Genomic DNA, 25,112 nt, shown 5'->3' with positions numbered 1-25,112 from the left:
TTAATCATGTGTAACCTTAAGTTTGTTTGTTGAAAATTGAAGAAGGGGTCGATAAAAGTCCCGATTGACACACGTTTTACTTAGAGTTTTTGAGGTTCAATTTAGACTTATGTAAAGTAAAATAGTCGCTGAAACGTTATTTTCTCGCAATAATCTATCAAGAAAATTACTGAAAACTCACTTGGCATGCAAATTTTATGTTTTTTTTTAATTTAAAACTCGCCTTGTACTCACCCTTAACTTTTTTTTAGGACATGTTTTTTTTTTTGGAAATAGAAATTAAAAAATATATAAATATACATAGGTTATTTAAAACAGAAAATAGGAACATTGAAAATTCATTCGAAATAATATTAAGCTTACAAATAGGTAATTTTTATTGAGGCTTCCCGGTTTTTTTTTTCACAGATTATTTTCTTGCCAATTATAGCAAACTTGCTGTCGGGGGTGGCCACATACAAATATTCTAGTTGCAAACACCAACACGCTTTGGATACGGATTTACTGACGAAGAACCAAGCAAACGAAATAAGGACAACGAACTTCGGATCTGTACCTGGAATGTTAGGTCCCTTAACAGACCACGTGCAGCCGAATAGCTAAAGGAAGCCCTAAACTGCTGCAAGGCAGATATTACCGCCATCCAAGAAGTGCGTATCCTACGGCGACTGCTACCGAGAACAAAGGCAGCGAAAATTTGAGTGTGAATTTGTTGTTGGAACTAGACACAGCAAAAGTCTTGAGTTTCAACAGTGTGAGCGAGCGCATCACGACAATCCGCATCAAGGCTAAATTCGCCAACATAAGCTACGCGCATGCCCCAACAGAGAACACCAAAGACATATTCTTCGAGCTCTTGGACAAGACTTATGAGCAGTGCCCTGGGTATGACATTAAAATTATCTTAGGAGATTTTAACGCTAAGCTAGGAAGAGAAGACATCTTTGGTGGCATAATCGGGAGATACAGCCTGCATGACACCACCTCCGACAATGGATTCAGGCTGATTGATTTCGCTGCGGGGCGAGACGTTTTGGTAGCTGGTACGCAGTTCACACAACTTAATATCCGCAAGAGAACATGGAAAACTCCTGATAAATTAACTGTCAACCAGATTGACCACATTGCGATCGACGCACGACACTTCTCCAGCATACAGGATATTCGAACTTTCCGAGGGGCCAACATTGACTAGGACCACTATCTCGTTGTAGCCAAGGTACGGCTGCGAATATCCCGATCCAAGCCAAAACAAGGAAGTTCTGTGAGAAGTTTCGACGTTAGACGGCTACAATCGCAAGAGATTGCCATGTCCTTTTCCGATCGAGTCTCTAATAACCTCTTAAGGAGTCCTATGTTGTCTGCATTAAGCGTTGAAGACCAGTGGCAACATTGCCTTGCAGCCATCAGAGATGCCGCCTCTGAAGTGCTAGGTTTCACACGGCAACCACAGCAAAACCCCTGCCGACAAGCGAACGCAGCAAAACCACAGGCTTCTTAGATGGGAAAAAAGAGAGCATGGGAAGCGCGCGATCGAGGAGATAGAGGGATTGTCACAACAGGAATGAGGTTCGTAAATTTTACCAAAAGGTAAGAAAAACCTCCCAAGGGTACCAGCCACGAAATGAAGCCTGTAAGACGATCAGCAGAATATGGAAAGACCACTTCTCCAAATTATATAACGGCGATGACGAACCGAATTCCGCTGTAAGGGAGATAGAACCACTCAACCTAGGCGACGCAGATCAACAATTCCGTCTACCCGACCTCGAGTAAGTTAAGGTAGCTATATCGAATTTGAAGTAAAACAAAGCTGCTGCAGCTGACGGCATCTCTGCCGAACTATTCAAAGCAGCAGGCGATGACTTGGTAGGGAGCATGCACCAACTCATCTGCAAAATATGGTCGGAAGAAAGCATGCCCGATGAATAGAATCTCAGCATAGTGTGCCCGATGCATAAGAAAGTAGACCCTCTTAATTCCTACTACACAGGCATCAGTCTCCTTAACATTGCATATAAGATCCTCTCAGCCGTATTATGTGAACGTCTGAAGCCGTTCGTCAACAATCTGATAGGTCCTTATCAGTGTGGCTTCAGACCAGAAAAGTCCACTATCGACCAAATATTCACACTACGGCAGATCCTGGACAAAAAAACAATCTTTAAAGCGATACCCACCATCTTGTTATCGATTTTAAAGCCGCGTATGACAGCATCCATAGGGAAAAGCTCGACAGAGCAATGACTAGTTTTGGCATCCCTGTCAACTTTATCCGTTTGACGATGGAAAATGCACGCTGCTCTATCAAGGTCGGAAAAGATCTCACCGATGCATTTGATGTCAAAGGAGGTTTAAAACAAACCGATCATGCAACTTTTCAATATCGTTTTGGAAAGAATTGTGCAAAACTCAACTGTCAACACTAGAGGAACAATCTTCCGTCCATCCAATTACTCGGACACGCCAATGTCATTGACATATTTGAAAGATCGAAGCGTAATGTCGTGCATTTTGATGCGGAAAAGATGGGTTTAGTGGTCAATGAGGGCAAGACAAAGTATATGCTGTCATCAAAAAAGGACATTGAACGACGACGTCTTGGAAAAAACGTCACCATTGATAGCTATAACTTTGAGGTAGTTAAGGACCCTATCTACTTAGGAACCGCTAGAAATTGAAACAAACACACCAGCCTGAAATCAAACGAATAATAACTCTTGCAAATCGCTGGTTATTTGGACTTTAAAGGCACTGTCTATAAGACACTCATTAAGCCGGTTCTCATTTATGGCACCGAGGCCTGGACTTAAAAAAAAAAATGATAATGTCTTCGAGGGAACAATTCTTCGGGTGGTTTTTGGTCCCGTCTGCATAGATGGAGAGGGGAGGAGAAGATACAACGACGACCTGTTCGGGGTGTACAGCGACACTGAACTGATTAACAGAATTAAAGTCCAAAGACTCAGCTGGCTGGGCCATGTAGAGCGAATGGACATCAACGCTCCAACCCTGAAGGTCTTCGAAAGAGAGACGGCGCAGTAGAGGAAAACCGCGACTCAGGTGGGAAGGGACCTCAACCAACGAAATTGGAGACAAACAGCTATCTAAGGACTGAGCTGGCTGGAGACACATGTTGGTTGAGGACCAGGTCCGCCCCTGACTTTAGCGCCACCTTAAGAATAATGTACATAGGGACATATTTGTCGCTGCTTAAAATTTTTAAATGAGATAATTTTTGCCCTAAAGTTATATTGGCAGAATGTTGATGACTTTCGCTTTTGTTTTATTAAAGGAAACTTGACACTTATTTTCCAAGGGTCAAATAAACACTTTTTATCTGTATTTCATAAACAACTGATTCAAAGTAGAAAGAAAGGGGTTTCAACGACTAACAGATGTCTTACTATTAGTAGTTTTTCCAGGTACTTCTTAAAATCTAAGCGATCAATAAGATCAGTTCAATTTAGTAGAAGCTGAAAAGATTTAAAGACACTTAGGGACTCCGTAAACATTAATAAACACGATGGTTGCCCAAATAATAGTAATTGCGGAGCTGTTGTTGATTTAAATTTAACGTTAATACTCAAGTTCTCAAACCTTACCATACTGTCAGATAAATTTATTCCCCTGAAAATAGTTGCCAAAAAACCAAAAATCTTTGAATGAAAAAACTGTAAATAACAACTACAAATACGTTCCATGTTTTAAAATTAAGTGACAAGTTTTTTTTTACTTTTATTTTCTTTTGAAACTTATAATTTAACATGACATCTTTTTAATTTAATTTTATTTAGTTTTACAGGGTATTTATTTAACACACAAGTGAATGAAAATTTACATCAAAGAAAAAATCTTTCCAAAATTGAAATATTGAACGTTTCACTCCCAGCACATCGATTGTCGATAATTATTTAAAAAGTTTACCATTAAAACTTGAAAGAGAGAATAGCTTAATATTCAGACCAATGGAATGAAACGCACAATTTTTGTCTGGAGCTCTTTTTTTTACGATGAAACGCATAGCAGCTGATTTAAAGTTTATGAAGTTTTTACATCGAAAGAATAGCTCACCTTTTCATCGGTTGAACGGCTATGGCGATGTACGCTTTTTGGTGCATTTTTGCACTCAAAAGTTACTTCATAACCATCTTCTTTCAACCATGGACGTGACCATAGCGACATCAAACAACGATCCTTTTCACCAGTTTCTTTGTGAACCATTTGACAATCTAGTTTAACCAGGGTGCCGGCAACTACTTGGGATGATCCAGAAAGACATTTATCGATTCTGTTAAATTAAAATAAATGTTAGTTGAATTTGTAATAGAAAATAAATTCTTACTTACACATATGGTGGCGCATCACCGGACTTAATTTTATCCAATGATTTGGAAAGAATTTCTTGATTAGCTTTGATTTCGTCAGCATCAAATTGTTTTGGTCCTCCAACCAAACCATCCTTCTGTAATATAAAATTAAAATATTAATTTAGTACTGTAGAACAATCAAGAAGTCTTAAATCTTGTGTAATAAAATCGGGTGTTTTTTGTATCGCTAAGTTACTAAAAATCTTTCATTTTACTAGTTAAGCAGGAAAGCGAATTCAGTGACTCCCATGGCTAATCGGGCAAAGAAAATGTAAATGTAAATGCAATTTCTCTAAGAGGTGGTGCAACATCGTATCGTCACCTCCTAGTGGTGCCCGCTGGATAGCCGAAAGGTGAACTAACGAAGAACGTTTTGGATCCATCGAATCCAGAGCTGTGACACCTAAGTCACCCTCTCAGGAAGTAAAAGCAAAAGACTAGAGATCGCTCTCAAGAACCAGGTTCCACGATCTATAAGTCTTGCGCAGGCCTCAAAAGCCGGCCATAAAAGGAAAACCCGATTGTGATAAGAAAACAAGTAATAGCCTAGGATGAAAAGACTGATAATGTTGACGCACCTCCCTCCTCCCCCGCAGACGAAAAACGGACAACGATTTACGTGTTTGAACATGGAATGTGCGTCCACTCAATCGGCCGCGCAAAGTAGAGCAGCTTGTCGTTGCCCTCGCAGAAATCAAAGCTGATATGACAGCACTATAGAAAATACGATCCCTACAGCTACGATTTCTATTATGGTGTTTACTCGATGGGAGGAAGCGTTGATTTGGTTGCGGGTTTGCTGTCAGGGGAAAACTTGGGGAAAGATTTTCAAGCTATCGGGATGTTAATCGGAAGAAATAGCCTGAGCCTGCGTGACATCACGTTTGGAAATGGACTCAAGCTTATCGACTTCGTAGCCGAAAAAAACATTCTCCGATCATCGAACCTGCAACCAAATCGATTAAGTTGTTATCGACGGAAGACATTCCTCTAGCATACTTGGCGTTCGAACATACGGATCAGCTAACATAAATACCGACCACTAGTGAAAAATTTCGTGCAAATATCCATGGAAGCTTTTAGGCCCACATCAAATCAACCAATAGGAGTAGATTCATCGTTGCAAGACTGCAGCAGGAAGACACCACTAATGTCTTCGCACACATAATATCCTTAGAGCTTGCTAAGAACCCGATAACGGATAAAATGTGTCCGGAAACCCACTGGCAGCTTTGCTAATAGGCAACTGCGGATGAAGTGCTAGGGTTCTCACAATCGCCACCGTGGAACCCCGGGTTTGACATCGAGTATTCTCAGACAAACAAAACCAAAACGAAGGCATACAGACTGTGGCAGGAAAGAAGGACACGGATTTTCCTTCAGCATTATGTCAATTAAAGAAGGGATGAGAACCTATTGCTCAGAAGAAAGAAAAAGGTCCATATGCAGCGTGGAGTCGAGAAAATGTAAGGATGCTTTAGTAGAGTTTTTATAGACGAGTCAAGAGGCAAACAACGGGATTCACTATCTGCCCTGGAGCCTGCAAAGATAAGGGGGAAAATACTGTAGTGGAGACGTAGCTGATGCTAACAATTGGGAAAGATCATTTTGACCAGCTGCTTAATGGCAATAAACCCCACGATCCCGCAAACGAGCACCACCAATAATCCATTTTGTTGATGATTTGGAGTTCCACCCACCCGACCTAAATGAGAGTTGCAATCACCAGGCTGAAGGAGGAAACAAAGTTCCCAGTGATGACGGTTTATAGGCGGAGTGTTTTTCAAGCACGCGGAAGCTGATCGGGTAAGGAGCATGCACCAACCCATAACCAAAATCTGGTCGGAAGAAAAAAAAGCCCGGCGATTGGAATTTAAGCAGTATCTGTCCGATCCATAAGAAAGTTGACCACCTTCTCTGTGCTAACTACAGAGGCATCAGCCTTTTAAACATCGCCTAGAAGATCCTGTCTAGCTTATTAGTTCAGAGCAGAGCTCGAACTGCCAAAAAAACAATTGCGTTTCTTTTTGAGCTCGGATCGTTCAAAGCTTCAAATTCGTGTTTCTTTTTTAGTTCTGAACATGTTCAGAGCGCGCTCTGTGAGCTCAGAACAAAATAACAGAGTAAACGGAGTAAAATGCTGAACACAAAAAAATTGATATTTGAAAGCCAGGAAATTAAAAAAAAATCATCGTCAAAACAATAAAAATGGCGGAAGAGGCTGGTCGCTCTAGTGCAGAAGGAAAGATAATTTAGAAAAAACTAATTGCATATAGCATTTTTATGAATCAAATTTATTTCAGGCGTCAAATGGACCAACGACTGTTTTTCAAATCATGAAAGTTCAGTGCTCAAGTTGTTTCATTAAAGTAATCAGAGAACTCTGAACATACTCTGCTCAGAATTGTACTCTACTCTTCTCTGTTCGCTCAAACTGTGCTCAGTGCTTAGCTCTGAACTAAAAAAGAAAAACGCCAATTGATACCATATTGCTTGGACTGAGAACCTAACGGAGGGTAAACATGTTGGTTTCGCTGAGTGAACGAAGCTCCCAATCTTAACTTTGTGACAGTGGCAGATATTGATTGCCTTGATTGCTTCTTGGCTGTCGATAAATATGTCTATGCATTTGTCTACAAATGTGTGGGAAGAAAGATTATTTGTGGCGACAGAAACCGCCAGTACTTCTGTTTGAAAGACATTGGAGTAATTTGGAAGCTTCTACGTTAAAAGATACAGGCACTAACCCTTCCCTTGTGTGGGAACCATCTGTAAAGACAGATACATGATTTTTGTTTACCCCGTTTTCTATCCAGTCATTCCTTTTATAAATTTCTGTTACTACTGCTAATGGGTTAAAATCTATGTACGGCCTTAAATAGTCTGTCTGAGTGCCAATGTCTATGTCAAAAGTGTTCTTTATGTTCCTGTGACCAAAGGAAGCCCTCTTCCAGTTATTACACTGTATTAGTCGTAATGAGCTTTTTATCGCCAATTCTTTCACGAATATATTGAGAGGGTCTAGAGAATATCTTTTAGCTGTAGAAAGTACCAACAATATTTGTATCTACAAACGAAAACTCCTTACAAAAGTTACAAATAACTCATAAGTTCTATTTTGTATTGGAAAGAAAAAGTCATTATTCATTCCAATATAACAAGAAGCCCTTTTACATCAACCTTTAAATAAAATTGTGTGAGAATGAGAAATTGTGATCTGCTGACATTTTGATATAAGTAGACTTGAATTTATAGGAAGGGAGATTTTGATTGGCAAACTTTCTAATAATAATGCTTTAATTGAAATGTACTTTTTTTGGCAGCTGGACAATCAGACACTAGAAACTTGTATTACCCTTACGTCATCTGAACCTTTCCATTGCCTGGTTCTAAATTTACATTCAAACAATGCAGCTGACTGCAAATGAATACCCTAACATTGTTTGTACCTGTCTATTGAGAACCACACCCTCAGCAGCGTTAGACACTCTCCTCCATCTGAAACCCCTCGCCATCTTCAGCAAACAAGAGGCAGCGAGTACAGCGATAAGACTCGACGCCTCATCTCAATGGACCAACAACAATGTGGGGCACTCCATCATTTTCAACCTCTACGGTTCTATTCCAAGGTACATAGACTACACTATTCCAAAACCCCAATTTGGTAAAAACTTACAGGTATCCATTCCATCCAGAGATGAATGGGAAGACAAAAAACTCCTGGATGACAAAAGCATTCATTTTTATACAGATGGATCCAAAACAAATGAGGGAGTTGGTAGTGGTGTGTACTCAGAAAAGCTTAATCTAAGCATCTCATTCCGCCTCTCTCCTGGCTAAGAGAAATCGTGATATCAACTTCTGATATCCCCATTTCTTTGACAGTCGGGCTGCTATTAAATCTCTTAACGGTGTCTCAACCAAATCTCAAAGTCGATCGTCTCTTATGGAGCAATTTAACATTCACCTATGTTGGGTGCCGGGCCACAGAGACATCACGGGAAATTGGGAGACTACCTTTTTGATAATCCCAGTGAACTAGCTAAAAGGGATATCAAATATCTTCTTCGCTTTATAAAGTAACGACTAGTAAGAATATTCTCTAGATTCATGTGGTATTACAATGGGCCTTTTCTTTTGGCCTAAGTGTGTGGATTCTGAATCCACAGCCACTTTTAACCTAACCTAACCTGTTCTGTCTAATGTTTATGGGGATTACATTGATTATCAAATCGAAAAAAAATCCGTTGGGATCTCATTTGCTTGCAAATCAACCCTAAAGATCTACCACCTATAAGTCTATCATTATTCCTTCTTAAGACCTTACAAAGATTGATTGATATATCTGTGTACGTCTCAACATGCCTACAGTAATTGTAAATCGCTGAAAACGGGGTTACACACATTAGTACGCACCATACATAAACAAGTGTAGGAGTTGATGGGGTCTGAACGACTGAAACTAAGTCTCTCAATCATTGTAGCGTGTTCTAGGTGGAACTTTTGGGGATAAAAGAAGTCTTGTCTTGGCTTAAAGAAAACGTGATATCGAACTCTGTCTATATAAAGCCTTTAACAAGAGAATTTGTCAATTCCTCGCAAAAGGCAGTATCCGTAAAAAAACTTAAATAGCCAATCAAGGGTTAAACCCAAGAGAAAATATGCTGGTTATTTTTTATATTCATTTTCATGATTTTAAATCATTTTCATATAAAAAAAAAATAAAATATTCTCAAATGACTTGCAGAAGCTGAATGGATGAAGAACAGGAGGAAACAGTTCTTCACATACTATGCCTATTCCTCTATAAAGGTCTCAATAATATTAACTTAATCAACCTCTTACCTTTCGTAAGGGACTCAAACTGATCTCATTAAGCTTAGAAGAAAGCCTCAAGATTCCTGTGGTATTACAATGGGTCATTAAACTGGCCTAATTGTGTCCGTTTCCATCTTGGACAGCCATTTTAACCAAACCTAACACATGTGTCAATAACCCAATTTACGAATAAATTGGCAAAGCCATTGGTATCACCAGAGTACAACAGTCTAGCATGATTTTATCAACCGTTCTTAGTGGCGACTAGAGAATTATAATATAGCGCCGATGCATAATTTTATTAAAGTCATGAAACATCCTCCCCATTTTTATAATACCACTGTTCTTTTCTTTCTTAATGTATGAGGATCAGAAGAGGATTTGAAAATAGCGCTATTGATACACAAATAAAAGGCCTTTTCCACGAATGCTACTACATAGTTAAATTCTGATCCTGTTCCTGATGACAAGCAATAAAACGAGATATAAACAACAATGGAAAGATTTATCGCATTCTTCCGACATATATCAATTGCAATCAATGGAACAATGATTTTGAAAAATTGGAAGAAATGCTTGTTGTGGGTGACATGAATGCAAGAACTGGAAGTCAAGCTGGAAATGAGAACAGTGTACTGGGAATCGAGAGAAAATCGAAGAATTCAGTCTGCAACGCAAAAGGCTTAAAGTTCATTTACCTGTGTAACTCGTACGGGTTAAGAATGCAAAATGGTACAAGCTTATCAGATATGGAAGGTCAATGATAGAAGCTCTGAGATAGACTATAATCTCGTAGGCAACGAATGGAATGAGCATATGATTGACATTAAAATAGAGACTGTACCGTATTCAAACCACTTTCCAATGATCATAACTTTCAGACTGATTTCCAGAGAAGATCAAGAGTCCAAGGTTATAAATTTCCTACCGAAACTGAAAAGGAAATCGACAAACGATATGAAATATCAAGCAAGGTTTGATATATCACTGCTGAAACAAAGAACTTGTGATCTATCCAAGCTGGATAAAATAATCAAGGAGTCGAATCCAGCTGTAGCTGCCAACAACAAAGTCCGGGAGAACTTCATAGAGCCATGGTTTGATGTAGACTGTAGAAAGGCACGGGAATTAATTTGGAACCTGGCAAATCAGCTGAACGGAAAAAAGATTTCAATCCATTTCAGTACAGGTTCTGATCAGCTGGCAGATCACTTTCAGAGTTTGCTGAATCCAACAGAAGGGAAACTTGTTTTTCATACGCTACTCCGAAGAATGGAAAAGCATGTGGACCGAATAGCATACCAGCAGAATTTTAGAAGTATAGAAAAGCGAAGCTAATCAATCGTCTGACAACTATATATAACAATGTCATGGAAACAGGAATAATACCACTAGAATTCCAGGAGTCCATAATTTTCCCGATTCATAAGAAAGGGAGCTAGTTCGAGGTGTCGAATTGTAGATGAATATGCTTTCTAAATGCTTCGTATAAAGAATTCACGCTGGTCTTGCAGAAACGTTTTAATAAAAGGATAGAAGACAACAAGCTCTTTAAGGAGTTTCAAGCAGGCTTTAGGACGGGTTTTCGACGGTTGAACAAATTTTTATCCTTAAAAGTATCGCAGAAGCATTCCTCAAAAAGGACAAGAAGCTATATACGTTTTTCGTTGACTTTAAATCTGCATTTGGCATGATCGATAGACATGCGCTTATCTACAAGCTGTATAGTAACGGAATGTCATGTAAGGTATGGAATTGAGAAGAGTTGTCGTCAGGGTTCAAAACACAATCGGGAGTCAGACAAGGCTGTACATTGAGTCCGAGCCTGTTCGCCTTGTTTATTGAAGAACTTACAGGCCTCTTACCAAGTGGCATAGACTTCGCCGGACAAATAATAAAAGCATTGCTGTTTGCGGACGACATTGTTCTTTTGGCAGCATCACCTGAATCATTGCAGTTAATGATAAACCGCCTGTATCAATATTGTCAGCTTTGGAGTTTGATGGTGAATATTAATAAGTCCAAAATTTTGATTTTTAAAAGAGGAGGAGGCCGGAATTCAGCGAAAGAAAGATGGCTCTATAATGGAGTGGTCAAGGAATTCAAATACCTTGGAGTTCACTTGACGAAACATTTGAGCATGGAAATCTAAGAGAGAAACTAGTTAAGTTCAAGATATTTGAAGTGGTATCTGAATCTGTCATGTTTTACGCGGCACAAACTTGGGGAACGAAACAATACGAAACAGTTCAGAAGCTTCTCCGATACTTTATTGAGCGAATTTTTAGACTGCCATCAAATACACCTAACTATGTTATTATGTTGGAATCAGGATTATCACCTATGTTCATACGAACCGAAAAATGCAAGTCGATTACATCTCGAGGGTTATGAAGATGAGCAATAACAGACTTCCGAAGATAGCAGCGCTTCAAGTAATACGAACCAAAACAAGTTAACAACTAAACTGGGGCCTGAACACCAAAGATAGATTCAAAAAGGCATAGATTGCGTTTACTCCTGCAATAGAATTTTCGCGAAAACCCTAAAATTATCAGATGGATGTATTCGGCAATAATTAGACCAATACTAACCTATGGTAATTTTGTATGGTGGAAAGCTTTAGAAAAGACCACGAACCTGAAAACTTTGACAAAAATTTAAAGACTTGCACTGGCATTACGGCAGCAATGAGATCCACTCCACCTGCGGGATCGGAAGTTATACTCAATCTAATTTCCCTAGACCTCCTTGTTCAAGAATCTGCGGCCAAAAGTGCCCTGAGACTTAGTCAAACTAAAGTTTGGACAAACAGTTCCATAAGACATGCCCAGATCCTTCATAAAGTTATGTCAAAGTACTACAACAGACTATAAAATACCCGAACTTGATTTTCATAAACCATTCCAGGCTGCCATCCCAAGCAGAGAGGAATGGATGGATAATATACCATATTCCAGTGAGTCTTCAATAGCTATCTATACTGATGGCTCCAAAATGTACACTGATGTAGAGGCAGGCTTCTATTCGGAATCTCTCAAGTTAACCTTAATCTTAGGCTTTCAAACTACATTAGCGTCTTCCAAGCGGAGGTCCTGGCAGTGACAACAGCAGGTATCAATGATGGAGATACCACGAGCTGAATTCACCTTTTACATTGATAGCCAAGCGGCAATAAAAGCGATTACTGCAACTGAGGTAAAATCAAAGCTTGTTTCATGCTGCCGCAGAGCTTAAGGTTCTTGGCGCCCAGCACAACATTAGACTCTGCTGGGTCCCAAGCCACAGCGATATACTAGGCAACGAGAAAGCCGATGATTAAGCAAGATTAGAGTCAATGCTTGACGTAAGCCAAGTTAGCACCCCTACCTGTTATTTAAAACAGGAAATCTCAAAAAGAATAACTATCAAGGCCGATGAAAGATGGAACCTTCTTGACATCTGCGGCACTAGAAGAAAGATCTGGCCCTGTTTTAACAAACAAAGAACAATCAATCTCTTGTGAGCATAATCACCGGACATAATCTGTTAGGTTATCATATGAAAAAGATGAGAATCACTTCAAATGATCTATGCAGAGGATGCGGTGACGAGGAGGTGCATGAACACACTCCGCACTTTCTGTGTCACTGTCCCGCACTCTCCCATCAAAGGAAGAAACTGCTTGGCAACTATTTCTTCGGGGATTTACAAGAACTCTCTAGTACACCAGGTACGAACATTCTGAACTTCGTCAAAGCCTCTAAATGGCTCGACTAACTGAACACATAGGTTTTTCTTAATAGCTTGAGTAGCAATACTCACGGGTATCACAATGGAAATGTATTGATCTAATTGTGACGGTAAAGACATCAACTGTCAGCCCCTCAACCTAACCTAACCAAAACAAGTTGGTGTGATGATTGGATAAATTTGGCAAGCGAATGTGGAATGGAACTTAACCTTTTGTGTAATAATCAGGATGATTTAAAAGCTTCATTATACCAGTTCATTTCCGCAGTGGACATAAAACAATAAGAGAAATACTTGAATGACGCCAGGATCTATAAACAGACTGCTCTACTGTCAACTAAATCACAACTTGGGAGAGAGGAATTATTTTAGGGACGATAATAGCATTGTCGAAATTTCAATGATGGTTAAATTGAGAGAAGAAGTTATGCAGCTGAATTTTATACCGCATAGAGATGACTTACCAATTATTATGCTCATTGTGCAATTTAAAGGGAAAGGAGAATGTTTTGCACTTTGTTGGAAGATGTCCACTTCTTGAAAAATAAGAAGGAATGCTTTTCGTAGCGAAATACTGACGCAAAATCAAGTTATACTCTTGCTTAACAATAGGTAGGAAGGTAAAAAATTATATCATTTCTGCAGGAAACTCTTCTGTATTGAAGTAGAATTATAAATGAAAGCTTTTAAATACATTATTGAGTATGTTATTTTTTTTATGATTTGCCAACTAGGCAGATGGCAGTCAAGACATATTTTTTTGTTTGTAAACTTTATAAAAATTGTAATTAACGTTATCAAATCTAAAAATCTCATCTATAAACAACAACTTTCGACGAGTAGAAAATGTAAAGTTAGTTACAAAAATAAAAGACAATTGAAATACATTCTACAACTAATCCTACGACCCATATTTGTGCATTTCTTGCATATTGAACGGAATCAACATTTTTTCAAAAAACAAATAACATAAAGTGCTTTGTGATAACTGTAACACTTGAAAACAAAACTGAATCTTAGTCTACACTTTCACTTTCAGTGTAAAATAAACTAATATTTCACTTTTCACCGTGTGTGTGTGTCGTGTGTTGTTTCACAGCAATTATTATTTACCTTATCACTTTCTTGAGCTTCGCTGTTAGTGTTTTGAAGATTCTTATTCTCAAGAGAAGTTTCAAAATTATAAGCTCCAATTGACAGAAAATCGTCTAACCATTTCTTTTCGTTGTCATTTAGTTCTGGTATCTTTTCAGTGGTAGTTGATTCGCTTGACGAAGAAACCACAGGTTCCAATTTATCACTACTGCCTTCATCACCGTTTGCTTCTAGCTGGATCGGATTGGAATTAGTTTGTTCCGCATTTTCTATTGACTCAGTCACATGTTCTGTTGTAGACACAATTGATTCGGTAGTTGAGGGAAGGGGGTTAGCAGCACGCTGTTTTGTCAGTTGTGGATTATTGGAAGATCCAATTATTTGTGATTCCAAATTGGACATATCATTTGGTGTCAACTCATTTCGATTGCCACTAAATATTGCATTTGTTTCATATTTTTCTTCTAGAGCCTTGCTATCTCGAAAGGAATCAGGTTGTAGTTCTTCGTTGGTGCAATTTGATTCCTTGAGTAGGCGAACTTTATCACCCCATAAAGTTGTTAGCCATGGTTTCTCGAGCACCACTATACGACATACTATTTCGGTGTTGTTGTCTGTTGTATTGACAGCATTCAAAACGACTTCATATCGAACCCCATCCACTACTTCTCTGTATGCATCGATTATGTTAATAAAGTTCAATGTAACTGGAATATTTGTTATTGCGATATTTTGAACTCCAATCAGATTCGGAGAAAGGTACTCTTTCTCGCCAGGCTGTAAGACGTGAATTTTCTGGACTGCTGGTTCTTCAACATTATCGGTTCGTTCTTCATTCTACAAAGGATGCATATGGGTTTTACATATAGATTTGTGTTAAATTTTTTGTTTTGGTTTTGTTTTGTTTTGAAACATGACTTGTTTGGTGCTTGGCATGACCGATCCAGGGTTTAAGAATGTGAGTGTTAGCTAAATGAGGTGCTATATGTTAATGCTTGTTGTGCAAATTTGGTGAATATTTGATACAATTCCAACACCAGAGTTAAAAACATATATAAGAGATTAGAAACTGCAATATAAACTAAATAAATGCAAAATTCCAAATAATTGCAATAATGTGATTTTGAACTGATAAATTCTATACACTTAAAAAATTAAATAGGTCTAGGTCTTGTTTTAGACTTTGAACTTAAGAGCAAAAAAAAGTATAACAATGAGTTACGTGTTCTGTTATCATAGTCAATAATTCTTCCGATTTAATCGATCCTTTTGTTGTTTTGGCTTGACCGTTTTTAGGTGTAAACAATAGCGCCCCACAACTAAGTGAACAACCTTGGAAAGTGGACAAGATACATAGAACTAAGGGTGTGTTTAAGTTAAATATTATTTCCAGAGCACTGATATCAATTCTTTGTCTTGAAAACATGGAATATATATGGAAAAATATTTTTAAATAAAAAAGATAAGAGTTAATTTTATTAGTTGCATCGGTAACATGATGTAATAGATTTTTGAAATGCAATTTCTCCAAGAAAATGTATGGATATTTTATTTTATTTATTCGGCTTAATAAAAGCTATAACTTAACTTAACATTTTTGTTTCGGGTTTCAACATTAATTCATGTTGGCTCTAAGGCCCACATAAAAGCACTACGTGCGTTTTATTCGCATTTCATATATAGTAAAGTGAGATATTCCCAGAAAAACGATCGGTAGTGGCCAGATTTTTGTATTAAAAATTGGTACAACTGAAAGAAGATCTGTCAAAATAATAATAAAAAACTTCAAAAAAGGGGTTTGTTCGTAAACTACTACATTAACATGTGGTGTTGAAGCGAGCTTGAAGCTCGATTCAATTCTTTATATACCTGAATCGAGTTGAGATTTATCTATTCTAAACTGAGATAAACCTTTTTTGGAAACATAGCAAAACATAAATCTCTTTTCTATTGTTTTTTTCTTGCAAAATAAGTCCAGTTAGTCCATTTTCACTAACAAAACTAAATAATATCAACAGTAATAGATTTGTTTTTTCCGCAATGAGAAACACACATGATTCCAAATGCAGAACTACTCAACGAACACAACCAATCGTACCAACATTTGAGAACGAAATCACGTAAGATCCATTCGAGGATCGTATAAATGTCAAAAACCTATCCATAGTGAGATTCTACTTTAACTTTTATCGGTGTTATTCTCACTATGGATATTGTTTTTGTTATTCGTGTAGTAGGATTTATTTTACTATGGATAGATTTCCCAACAAAACACGGGTACTTTAATGTACAAGAACTAACAATTTTGATTTTATTAGAGCTAAAATTAAAAGGGACGAGGAATTCGGACTCAAAAAAGGAAAAGGTTAGGTTAGGTTGAGGGGCTGACAGTTGATGTCTTTACCGTCACACTTTGAGAAATACAGATCTATTTTGACACCCGTGAGTATTGCTACTCAAGCTAATAAGAAAAACCTATGTGTGCAGTTCGTCAAGCTATTTAGAGGCTTTGACGAAGTTCAGAATGTTAGTACCTGGCGTACTAGAGAGTTCTTTTAAATCCCCGAAGAAATAGTTGCCAAGTAGTTTCTTCCCTTGATGGGAGAGTGCGGGACAGTGACACAGAAAGTGCGGAGTCTCTTCATGCAACTCCTCGTCATCTTCTGCATAGATCATCTGAACTGATTCTCATCTTTTTTATACACCTTCATGTCCGGTGATTATGCTTACAAGAGATCGAAGTGATACCTTGTGTAGCTGCATAATTACCCGTTCTTTGTTTGTTAAAACAGGGCCAGATCTTTCTTGCAGAGCCGCAGGTGTCAATAATGTTACACCTTTCATCGGCCTTGATAGTTATTCTTTTTTAGATTTCCTGTTTTAAACAACAGGTAGGGATGCTAACTATCTGAGCCTGCTAAATCATCGGCTTTCTCGTTGCCTAGTGTATCGTTGTGGCCTGGGACCCAGCAGATTCCAATGTAAAAGGTGATATCAGCTCGCGGTATCGACATAATTGATACCTTTTTAGCAGCTGTTGTCACTGCCAGGACCTCCGCTTGGAAGACGCTACTGTAGTTTGGAAGCCTAAGCAAGGCGGTTAACTTGAGAGATTCTGAATAGAAGGCTGCCCCTACACCAGTGTTCATTTTAGTATAGTATAGTACAGTATAAATAGCTATTGACGACTCACTGGAATATAGTATATTTTCTATCCATTCCTCTCTTCTTGGGATGGCAGCCTGGAATATGAAAATCAAGTTCGGGTATTTTAGTCTGTTATAGTACTATGACCCATAACTTTATGAAGGATCCGGGCATATCCTATGGAACTGTTTATCCAGACTTTAGTTTGAATAAGTCTCAGGGCATTTTTGGCCGCAGATTCTTGAACAAGGAGGTCTAGTGAAATTAGATTGAGTATAACTTCCAGTCCCCCAGTTGGAGTGGATCTCATTGCTGCCGTAATGCCAGTGCACGCAAGTCTTTTAATTTTTGTCAAAGTTTTCAGGTTCGTGCTCTTTTGTAAAGCTTCCACCATACCAAATTACCATAGGTTAGTATTGGTCTAATTATTGCCGAATACATCCATCTGATAATTTTAGGGTTTGGCCTCAAGGTTTTCCCGAAAATTCTCCAATGGGTTACCAGGGGTATTTTTTAAGTATGGAACCGTTGAATTAATAAGTAAGCTTACTGCAGTTTAAACGAGGTGTTGAAAACAGGTATGATTCCTTAAGAATTTAGAGAATCAATTAATTGATTGATCACGATCCACAAAAAAGGAAGCTGGTCTTAGATGTCGAACTATCGAAGAATATCTTTTTTCAATTCGTGTTATAAAATATTTACAGCTGTTCTGCAAACACGGCTCAGTAAATAGATTGAAGAAAATAAGCTATTGAAAGAATCTCAGATAGACTTTAGATTCGGCTATTGAAAGAATCTCAGGCAGACTTTAGATCCGGTTACTCAACAACCAATCATATCTTTGTTCTGAAAAGCATTGCGGATTCATTTATAAGAAGAAGGAAGAAGTTATACACATAGGCAAGCTCTTTGGTATGGGAATGTCGTTAAAGTTTGGAAGAGTCCTGCAAAGCCTGTACATGGATACTAATGCAACAGTTTTAAATGGTGTAGAAAGGTGGGATTGGTTTAGAACTGAATCAGGCGTTATTCAAGCTTGTTCGATGAGTCCAAGCCAATTCGCTCTATTTATCGAAGAATTAGTCGATTTCTAATCTGCTGGTATCGAACGCGCGATTTTTGAGTACTGTAAAATATGGAACCTAATAGTAAACATGGAAAAGTCCAAGATCATGATTTTCAAGAACGGAGGAGGTAGAAACTGCATTAATGAAAAATGGAACTACAATGGTGATAATATAGAGATTGTCAAAGAGTTCAAATACCTTGGAGTAGGTGTTTCTCAAACAGAAATATCGCACACAGCAGGAATTACACTGTTTTTAAGGCAGTAGCCGAATCAATCTTATTCTATACAGCTCGAGTGTGGGGAGCGAAGCAATATGAAGATGTGGCAAAATTGTTACGCTTCTACGTTAAAAGGATCTTCCAGCTGCCACCAAATACGCTGAACTATATAGTTATGTTGGAAACTGGGCTGCAGCCACTCTTTGTACGAACACTTCGAATACAGATTGATTATGTGCTCAAAATCATGAATATGGATAATTACCGGTTACCGAAGATAGTGGCACTTCAAATTATTCGAGAGAGGTAAACTATTCGGGATGTAATGCACAATGGATGAAACTTGCAAGGGAGAGTGACATGGACTTTAACATAGATAACTTTGATTTCAATCAATGGACAAATTCACTGTACCACCTAATTGCAAAAGTGGATGATATGTTATGGAGAAAATGCCTTAATGAAGTAACTGGGTCTCTGCAAAGGGCAATTTACAGTCAACTCAATCACAATTTGGAGGCGAAGAACTATTTCCGGGATGAATACAGCGTAGATGAGATTTCGATGATGGTAAATCTGCGTGGTGAACTCGTACCTCTTAACTTAATTCCACATAAAGAGGATTTACCAATATTATGCTCCTTATGTAATCTACAAGTGAGAGAAGATGTATTTCACTTCATGGGTAAATGTCCAATTCTTAAAGACATCAGGGGAAAATTGTTAATGAGAGTTTCTGAAGATAATATTTAATTTCAATAGTAAACTATTCAACAAAAAAAAAAACTTTTTAAATCATGTAACTACTTCGTTTATTTATAAATTATATTTCATAAAAAATAAGTTTCCAATTTATGTTTTGTCAATCAAGCAGACGGCAGAATGCCATGCTTTTTTGATTTTTGTAAACAATGTAAACAATACAAATCTATCTAATCTAATCACTTAAAAAGTGAACCATTTTTTAGTTGGCTACTGGTTAACTTGTGACAGTCAACTAGTTGTGATCGGTAATACCGATTGCCGGATTACAACTCAAAACTTTGTTCTTAGTTGTCTCACATGATAGGCCCACAAGTCTCGTAGTCTTATTTGGATATTATTTCTTTTTGATATTTCTTTCTTAACATCTTAAGAGAGTAGTATGTATCAACAGATGTCACAAAAGACCGCAACAATTGGAAAAATGGTACAAAGTATTTTTTTTTTAATGTTTATGTGTACTATTCAGTTAAAGCGGAGTGTATTCTTTAGTGGCCAATCATGACACATCAATCAAGAATCAACAATTTTTAATTTCACTCGCTCAGCAGTGCTGTCGTTTTGGAAAAGTCCAAAGCAGTACATTCCAAAAAAAATTGCTAATTATTGGGCAAAAGTAATACGCATACATTTTTTTTAAATTCAATTTAATTTTTCTTTATTTTAAAAAAAAAAATAAGCATAGATACATACATATATTATTTATATACCTATAATAAAAATATCGCAGTTAATTTCAATTCATATTTGTGAATTTTTAAACACTTTAAATACGTAGCGTTGCTATGCCTTATCAAATCCTTTGCCATTAAAATTGAATTAACTGTGGATGTCAATAAAGTTTCTTTTTTATCTTTTATCAAAGCTACTTGCGCTATGCACTTTCACTGCTATGCGGAATTCATAAAATGGACCCAACCAAGGGCGGATCAAGACTTTTCATCAGGGGGGGTCACGCACTTGAATTTTTACTCACCGCTTAAAAATATTCTTTAATGGTTTGTAAAGGATGCTAACAACATTTAATAATTTCTGAAAAGACAACTTTAGTTATCAAATTATTTAGAACACTGTTGTCCAGCAAGAGGTATGGTCTAACTATTTAATTTGGATGACTCATATCACGATTCCAAAAGTTTTCTAAATATGCCATATTCAAGAGCTAAAATACAATAGCTTAGAGAGTTTTTGGTGCATTTCGTGGAGAAATGTAGGAAATTGTTTTGAATCGTTGCTTTTTTCCAAAAACAAAACACATTTCTTGTTTTCATTTCTATAAAATGAGGGAGGATCTGATATGTAAAATCGTCGGGCTTTTTTTGACGTAGTTTTTTCGAACTCAATTTCCGGGAGTCTCTTATTACTATTATACTATCAATATGCTCACTCGTATAATCTCAGTTCTAGAGCATTCAAAGCAAATTCACTTCAAAAGTAGATTTATTTATTTTTTTAAGCTCTTTTGTATTCAACAGAAAATCAATTTTGAAAGAAATGAAATGCACGATGGGTCGCTAGAAATTGATAATTTCTTCCAAAAAGTCTGTTTAAAAATATTTCCTATATTTTAAGATTTAAAAATGTACCTGCAAGATAAGTTTTTCTCAAAAATTTAAATGACATTTCATTTGTCAAAAAATCAAGATTAACCTATTTTTTTCGAAAATCATTTTAAATTTTGTCTTAAAAATAATTTTGGTATAAGCACTTAATAAAGAGCTTAAATAAAAAAATGCCTTACACTAATCGGCTGAAAATCAGCACAATTGTTTGGACTGTAGGGGATAGGAAAGACAGACAGACGGAAGGAATCGGGGTATCCACTTTTTTCGTAATGTCAAATTTGATTAAAAACTCTAGTTTGAAATTGTTTACTAATGTAAAACTTGCTATATACATAGTTCCTATATGTCACAATAAAACTCACTTCAATAATCACTATTTAAGTGTGTCAAAAAAATGTAATAATAAAATTGAAGGCTAGTTTAAGGAATTCCAATGCAACTTAATATAAAATTGATGATCTCTTTTTTAAGGTTTCTTCTTAAGAACCGGAATATTTGCTCTTTTTCTTAAAAACAATTTTTATGAAATAATTTAAAGCATGACTAAAGTTTTTTTCAAATTCTAAATTGAACGAAAATCAAAATTTGAGTTGTTTTTGACAGCAAACCATTTTTTGGTGAATGCCGTTAAATTACTAATAAATCTTCAAATGAAATCTTTACTTATACAACTTAACTGTTTAAGCTCATATGACCCCCCCCCCTGAATCGTCAATTGGTCAAAAGTTGATGAATTTGTGCTATGGTTTTGGAATAGGGCTGAATATCCGATTCATATTATGTTCTTGGTCCAATCTTCAATTAAAATTGTACTTTTAGCAACAAAGTTTAAGGAAGTAAAATACAAATGTTGTTTTTATATACAAAAAATAAATAATTCAAAATATAATGGAGGTCATATTGATTAACGCAATACGATTAGTTTTGAATTGAAGGGAATTCCTACGAAAAAGCAAACAAATTATCTCCCGGGGGGGGTCATGACCCCTACTTCCCGCCCCCCTGGATCCGCCATTGGACCCAAGAAATGTTTTTTAAAAGGGGAAACATTGTAGCATTAAATATGTTCTTTAAATTATAGATAGCACAACAATTCTTCGAATTTCAAATCTATACTATTTATACTTTTATGTAAAGAGCCCTTCATTCATCATCAAGTTCCTCGACAAATTCTTGAATTCTAGGTATTTATTCTTTGGAAACCTTATCTTGGAACTTAATTAACTTTCTTATTTGCGTACATAACTCGATGTAGTAATCTCTACACTTCTTTTATATTTTGTATAACTTCACCTGTTAAGCCTCCAGAGAAAACTTAGATTTAAGCTTTTAAGAACAACGAATTTGAAGAAGCAATACAAAAATGAAAATGCAGTACAAAAAAGAAGTTAGCAGTACGGCAGTACGTACTAAGCTAAAGCAATACAAATACATATTGCTTTTGCAGTACGTTCGACAGCGTTGTCGCTCAGTGTCTTCACATTTCCATACACCGACACTAATGCGCACACAAGTGTAGTATCTATAAGTCACTTTACTGCACGCTGAAAACCACACAACTAGATACGAGATTTCGACTGTTTGACTATACCTAATTCAAAATCGCCTTATTATGTTTGCATTATTTTCTTCAAATTTTTCCAAAGACTCTAACCGGTACATGAACCTTTTGTTAAAGAAAAAAAGAGATATTTCTCAATGGATTTTATCTCCTTAAAGATATGTTAGGTTATTCCGGCCGCTTCTGTCGTCATAACTTTGTGTACAGCCTGCCAGTCTGCTGTGTAATAAAAAAACAAACCTGTAACCAAACCCAGCTATCGAAAGTGAATCAATAATTAAATATTGTTGAGATGATACAACCAAACTAAACGTATGATCTAATAAAGAAAGATATTAGTCACAAAATCTACCCATATACCTACCTAACCCAAGACAGTTTTGTAAATTCATTTGCATTTATTTCAAATAATACCCAGTGAAGATTATCTCTCCCTCTTGTGGCATTGATTGATTTTGTATTTTTCTCAATATATTTCTTATCTTTGCAAAACCCAGAATTTCAGCTGCCCAGCCAGGGTCAGTACATACTGATGACTTTTGTTTGCATTTTTATTTTTGTTTTGTTACTTTTATGTACACAGATAATTTTATAATGTACATAATTTTTTGTATTGAGCAAAGCAACTTTTGTATACATGAGTCGCTGGATACTCTTTTAATTGCCTTAGCCTTTGTTTTTAAATTTATTATTTTAGCTTGTGAAACTTATTTACAAATAGAAAAGGAAAAACTAATTAATTTATGCACATTGTTTAGTTTTTGCGACGCATAATGAAGATTCCAAGCAGTTATTGTCTGATTTTAATCAAGACAAAGATTTGGTCACTTTTGTAACTAAAATATTATTTTTTATTCGACTTTAGTGTAAAATATATCAATTTTAGTTTACAAATATAACAAATCTTTGTTTATTCATTAATGGTTAAGAAAGAAAAAAGAAACAAAAATCAAACTTACAGGTTCGGCGTTGATCAGAATTATCATGGCGCATAAAGCTCCAATAAATAAAATGTTTGGTTTCCTCATTTTATTCGTGGTTTTGATATAAATTTGTTTTAATTATTTTGAACAATTAATATTTATTCTGGTTTATAAAATACAACATCCACATCCACTTCTTAAACACAACTGCAAGTGTGAAAATATAAAACAACTTTGTGAAGTGAATGAAGTCGACCCCGCCACTTGGTTCGATTTTATTGAATTTGTTTTTGTGTATACTCAACTTATACTGAAAAATGAAAACTGAACTGACGGCTGACGGCTGACGCGACGACGGGACGGCGATGATGATGTAGGAAACATTGCGATAGTGATGGACGGTGTGACGTTTAAACTTCGATAGTATGGTTTAGTATCTATAGTTCTGTATGAATTATGCCTGTTAGTTAACTTTCCAGAAACTAAAATGTTAAATTACTTTTTTTATTAAAACTCAGATAAATAATAAACATTAATATATGTATGTTTCTCTTTACATTGAACATATATAAGAAAATAAAAACTATCGATTATTTTTCATAAAGAATCGATAGTATCAAAATTTGAACAGGTCAGCCATCACTAGTGACAAACCAACAATAAATAAAAACAAGAAACAACAACAACTTCAGATTGTAAAGTGGTGCCAGGTGTAATAGAAAAAATAGTTTAGTTATGTTCGATTTGAACATTTGAGTAGGTGAGAAGCAAAACTCGTTATATGAACTTCATTCAAAATTGAGATTTGAAGGCTTGGCAGGATTGAACATATTAAAACTCATATTTAGTAGGATAACTGCTCAAATCCCTTTGAAAATTCAAGCTGGAAATAAAGTATGGTTTCAAAACTATCCATATCCACTTTGAGTTTTGCAGCAAAACTTTTCCTATCCATCGCAGTAGGTAGTTTCGCCCGAATGTGATTCCACCCGAAAAAAAATTCCTTTTTCTTTTCAATTACTTTGAGTTTCACCCGAAAAAAAGTGATGTTCGAAAAATTTCCCTTATCAGGAGCATTCAATTCGGGCGAAATATAACACATTTGACAGCTAAAATGTTCACTTTAATTTTGGCGGCGAACAGGAAGGCAACAACGTTAAAATGATTATAGAAATGATTTTATTTTATGTTAAACTTTATTTTTTTGTATTTATTTATTATTGTTTTTAAAAACAGAACCTGCGAATATTGACACCAAAAGTCTTCCTTTTATAACATAATATTAATTAAAAAGTTATATAAAAAAGGATCATATACATTTTTAACTCAATTGTTTTTTTTTTTTTAATTAAAGTGTGTTTTGCAATGTTGTTACGAATGCGCTGTCCTGCAGTGAGGTAGCTAGAACTTGACTCGGAACCTCGATTATTTTCAACTTCGTTTAAAAGCTCTTCACTTACGAGAGGTATGTCACTTTGATAGCTAATGCAAATGTTATGGAGCACTGAACAAACATTGACGATTTTGATTGCTCCGTCTGTTCTTTAGACACCGTGCATGAGCCTCATTAAACTTGTCCGCTACGGAACCATTTTCAGGAGTTCTAAATGGAGTTAAAATCCATGGCTCCAAGGGGTTACCAGAGTCTCCTAGCAAAAATAAAACTAATTAAATATTTAAAATTTTGAATAACAACCTAACAGCCATGCGTTTATATCATTATATTGCATGTAATCATTTTTCATTTTGGATCTTAAGTCACTTACGTTCCATATAAAGGAATCGTGACAAAACCCGGGATGCGTAGCATCTTTAAATCGTATTCTAAGTTGATGGTTGCTTACCTGTA

At 36.5% G+C, this 25,112-nt stretch overlaps 1 protein-coding gene across 1 annotated transcript in view; it reads right to left on the bottom strand.

Moving 5' to 3' along the window:
* The window catches only part of LOC129953396 (putative cysteine proteinase CG12163), a 29,063-nt gene extending 5,479 nt beyond the window's left edge, over positions 1–23,584 (bottom strand). The window contains exons 1-4 of the mRNA XM_056066566.1: positions 23,300–23,584; positions 14,034–14,852; positions 4,350–4,465; positions 4,075–4,291 (exon numbers count right to left, since the gene is read on the bottom strand). Coding sequence (XP_055922541.1) covers positions 4,075–4,291; positions 4,350–4,465; positions 14,034–14,852; positions 23,300–23,368 — 1,221 coding nt within the window. The 5' untranslated portion in view covers positions 23,369–23,584. The remainder of the gene's footprint in view (positions 1–4,074; positions 4,292–4,349; positions 4,466–14,033; positions 14,853–23,299) is intronic.
* Between the last annotated feature and the right edge of the window lie 1,528 nt (positions 23,585–25,112).

Source organism: Eupeodes corollae, chromosome 1 (genome assembly GCF_945859685.1).
Source record: "Eupeodes corollae chromosome 1, idEupCoro1.1, whole genome shotgun sequence".
Taxonomy (NCBI): Eukaryota; Metazoa; Arthropoda; class Insecta; order Diptera; family Syrphidae; genus Eupeodes; species Eupeodes corollae.
Note: the sequence above shows the minus strand (reverse complement) of the source record. Positions and strands in the feature narration are given on the sequence as shown.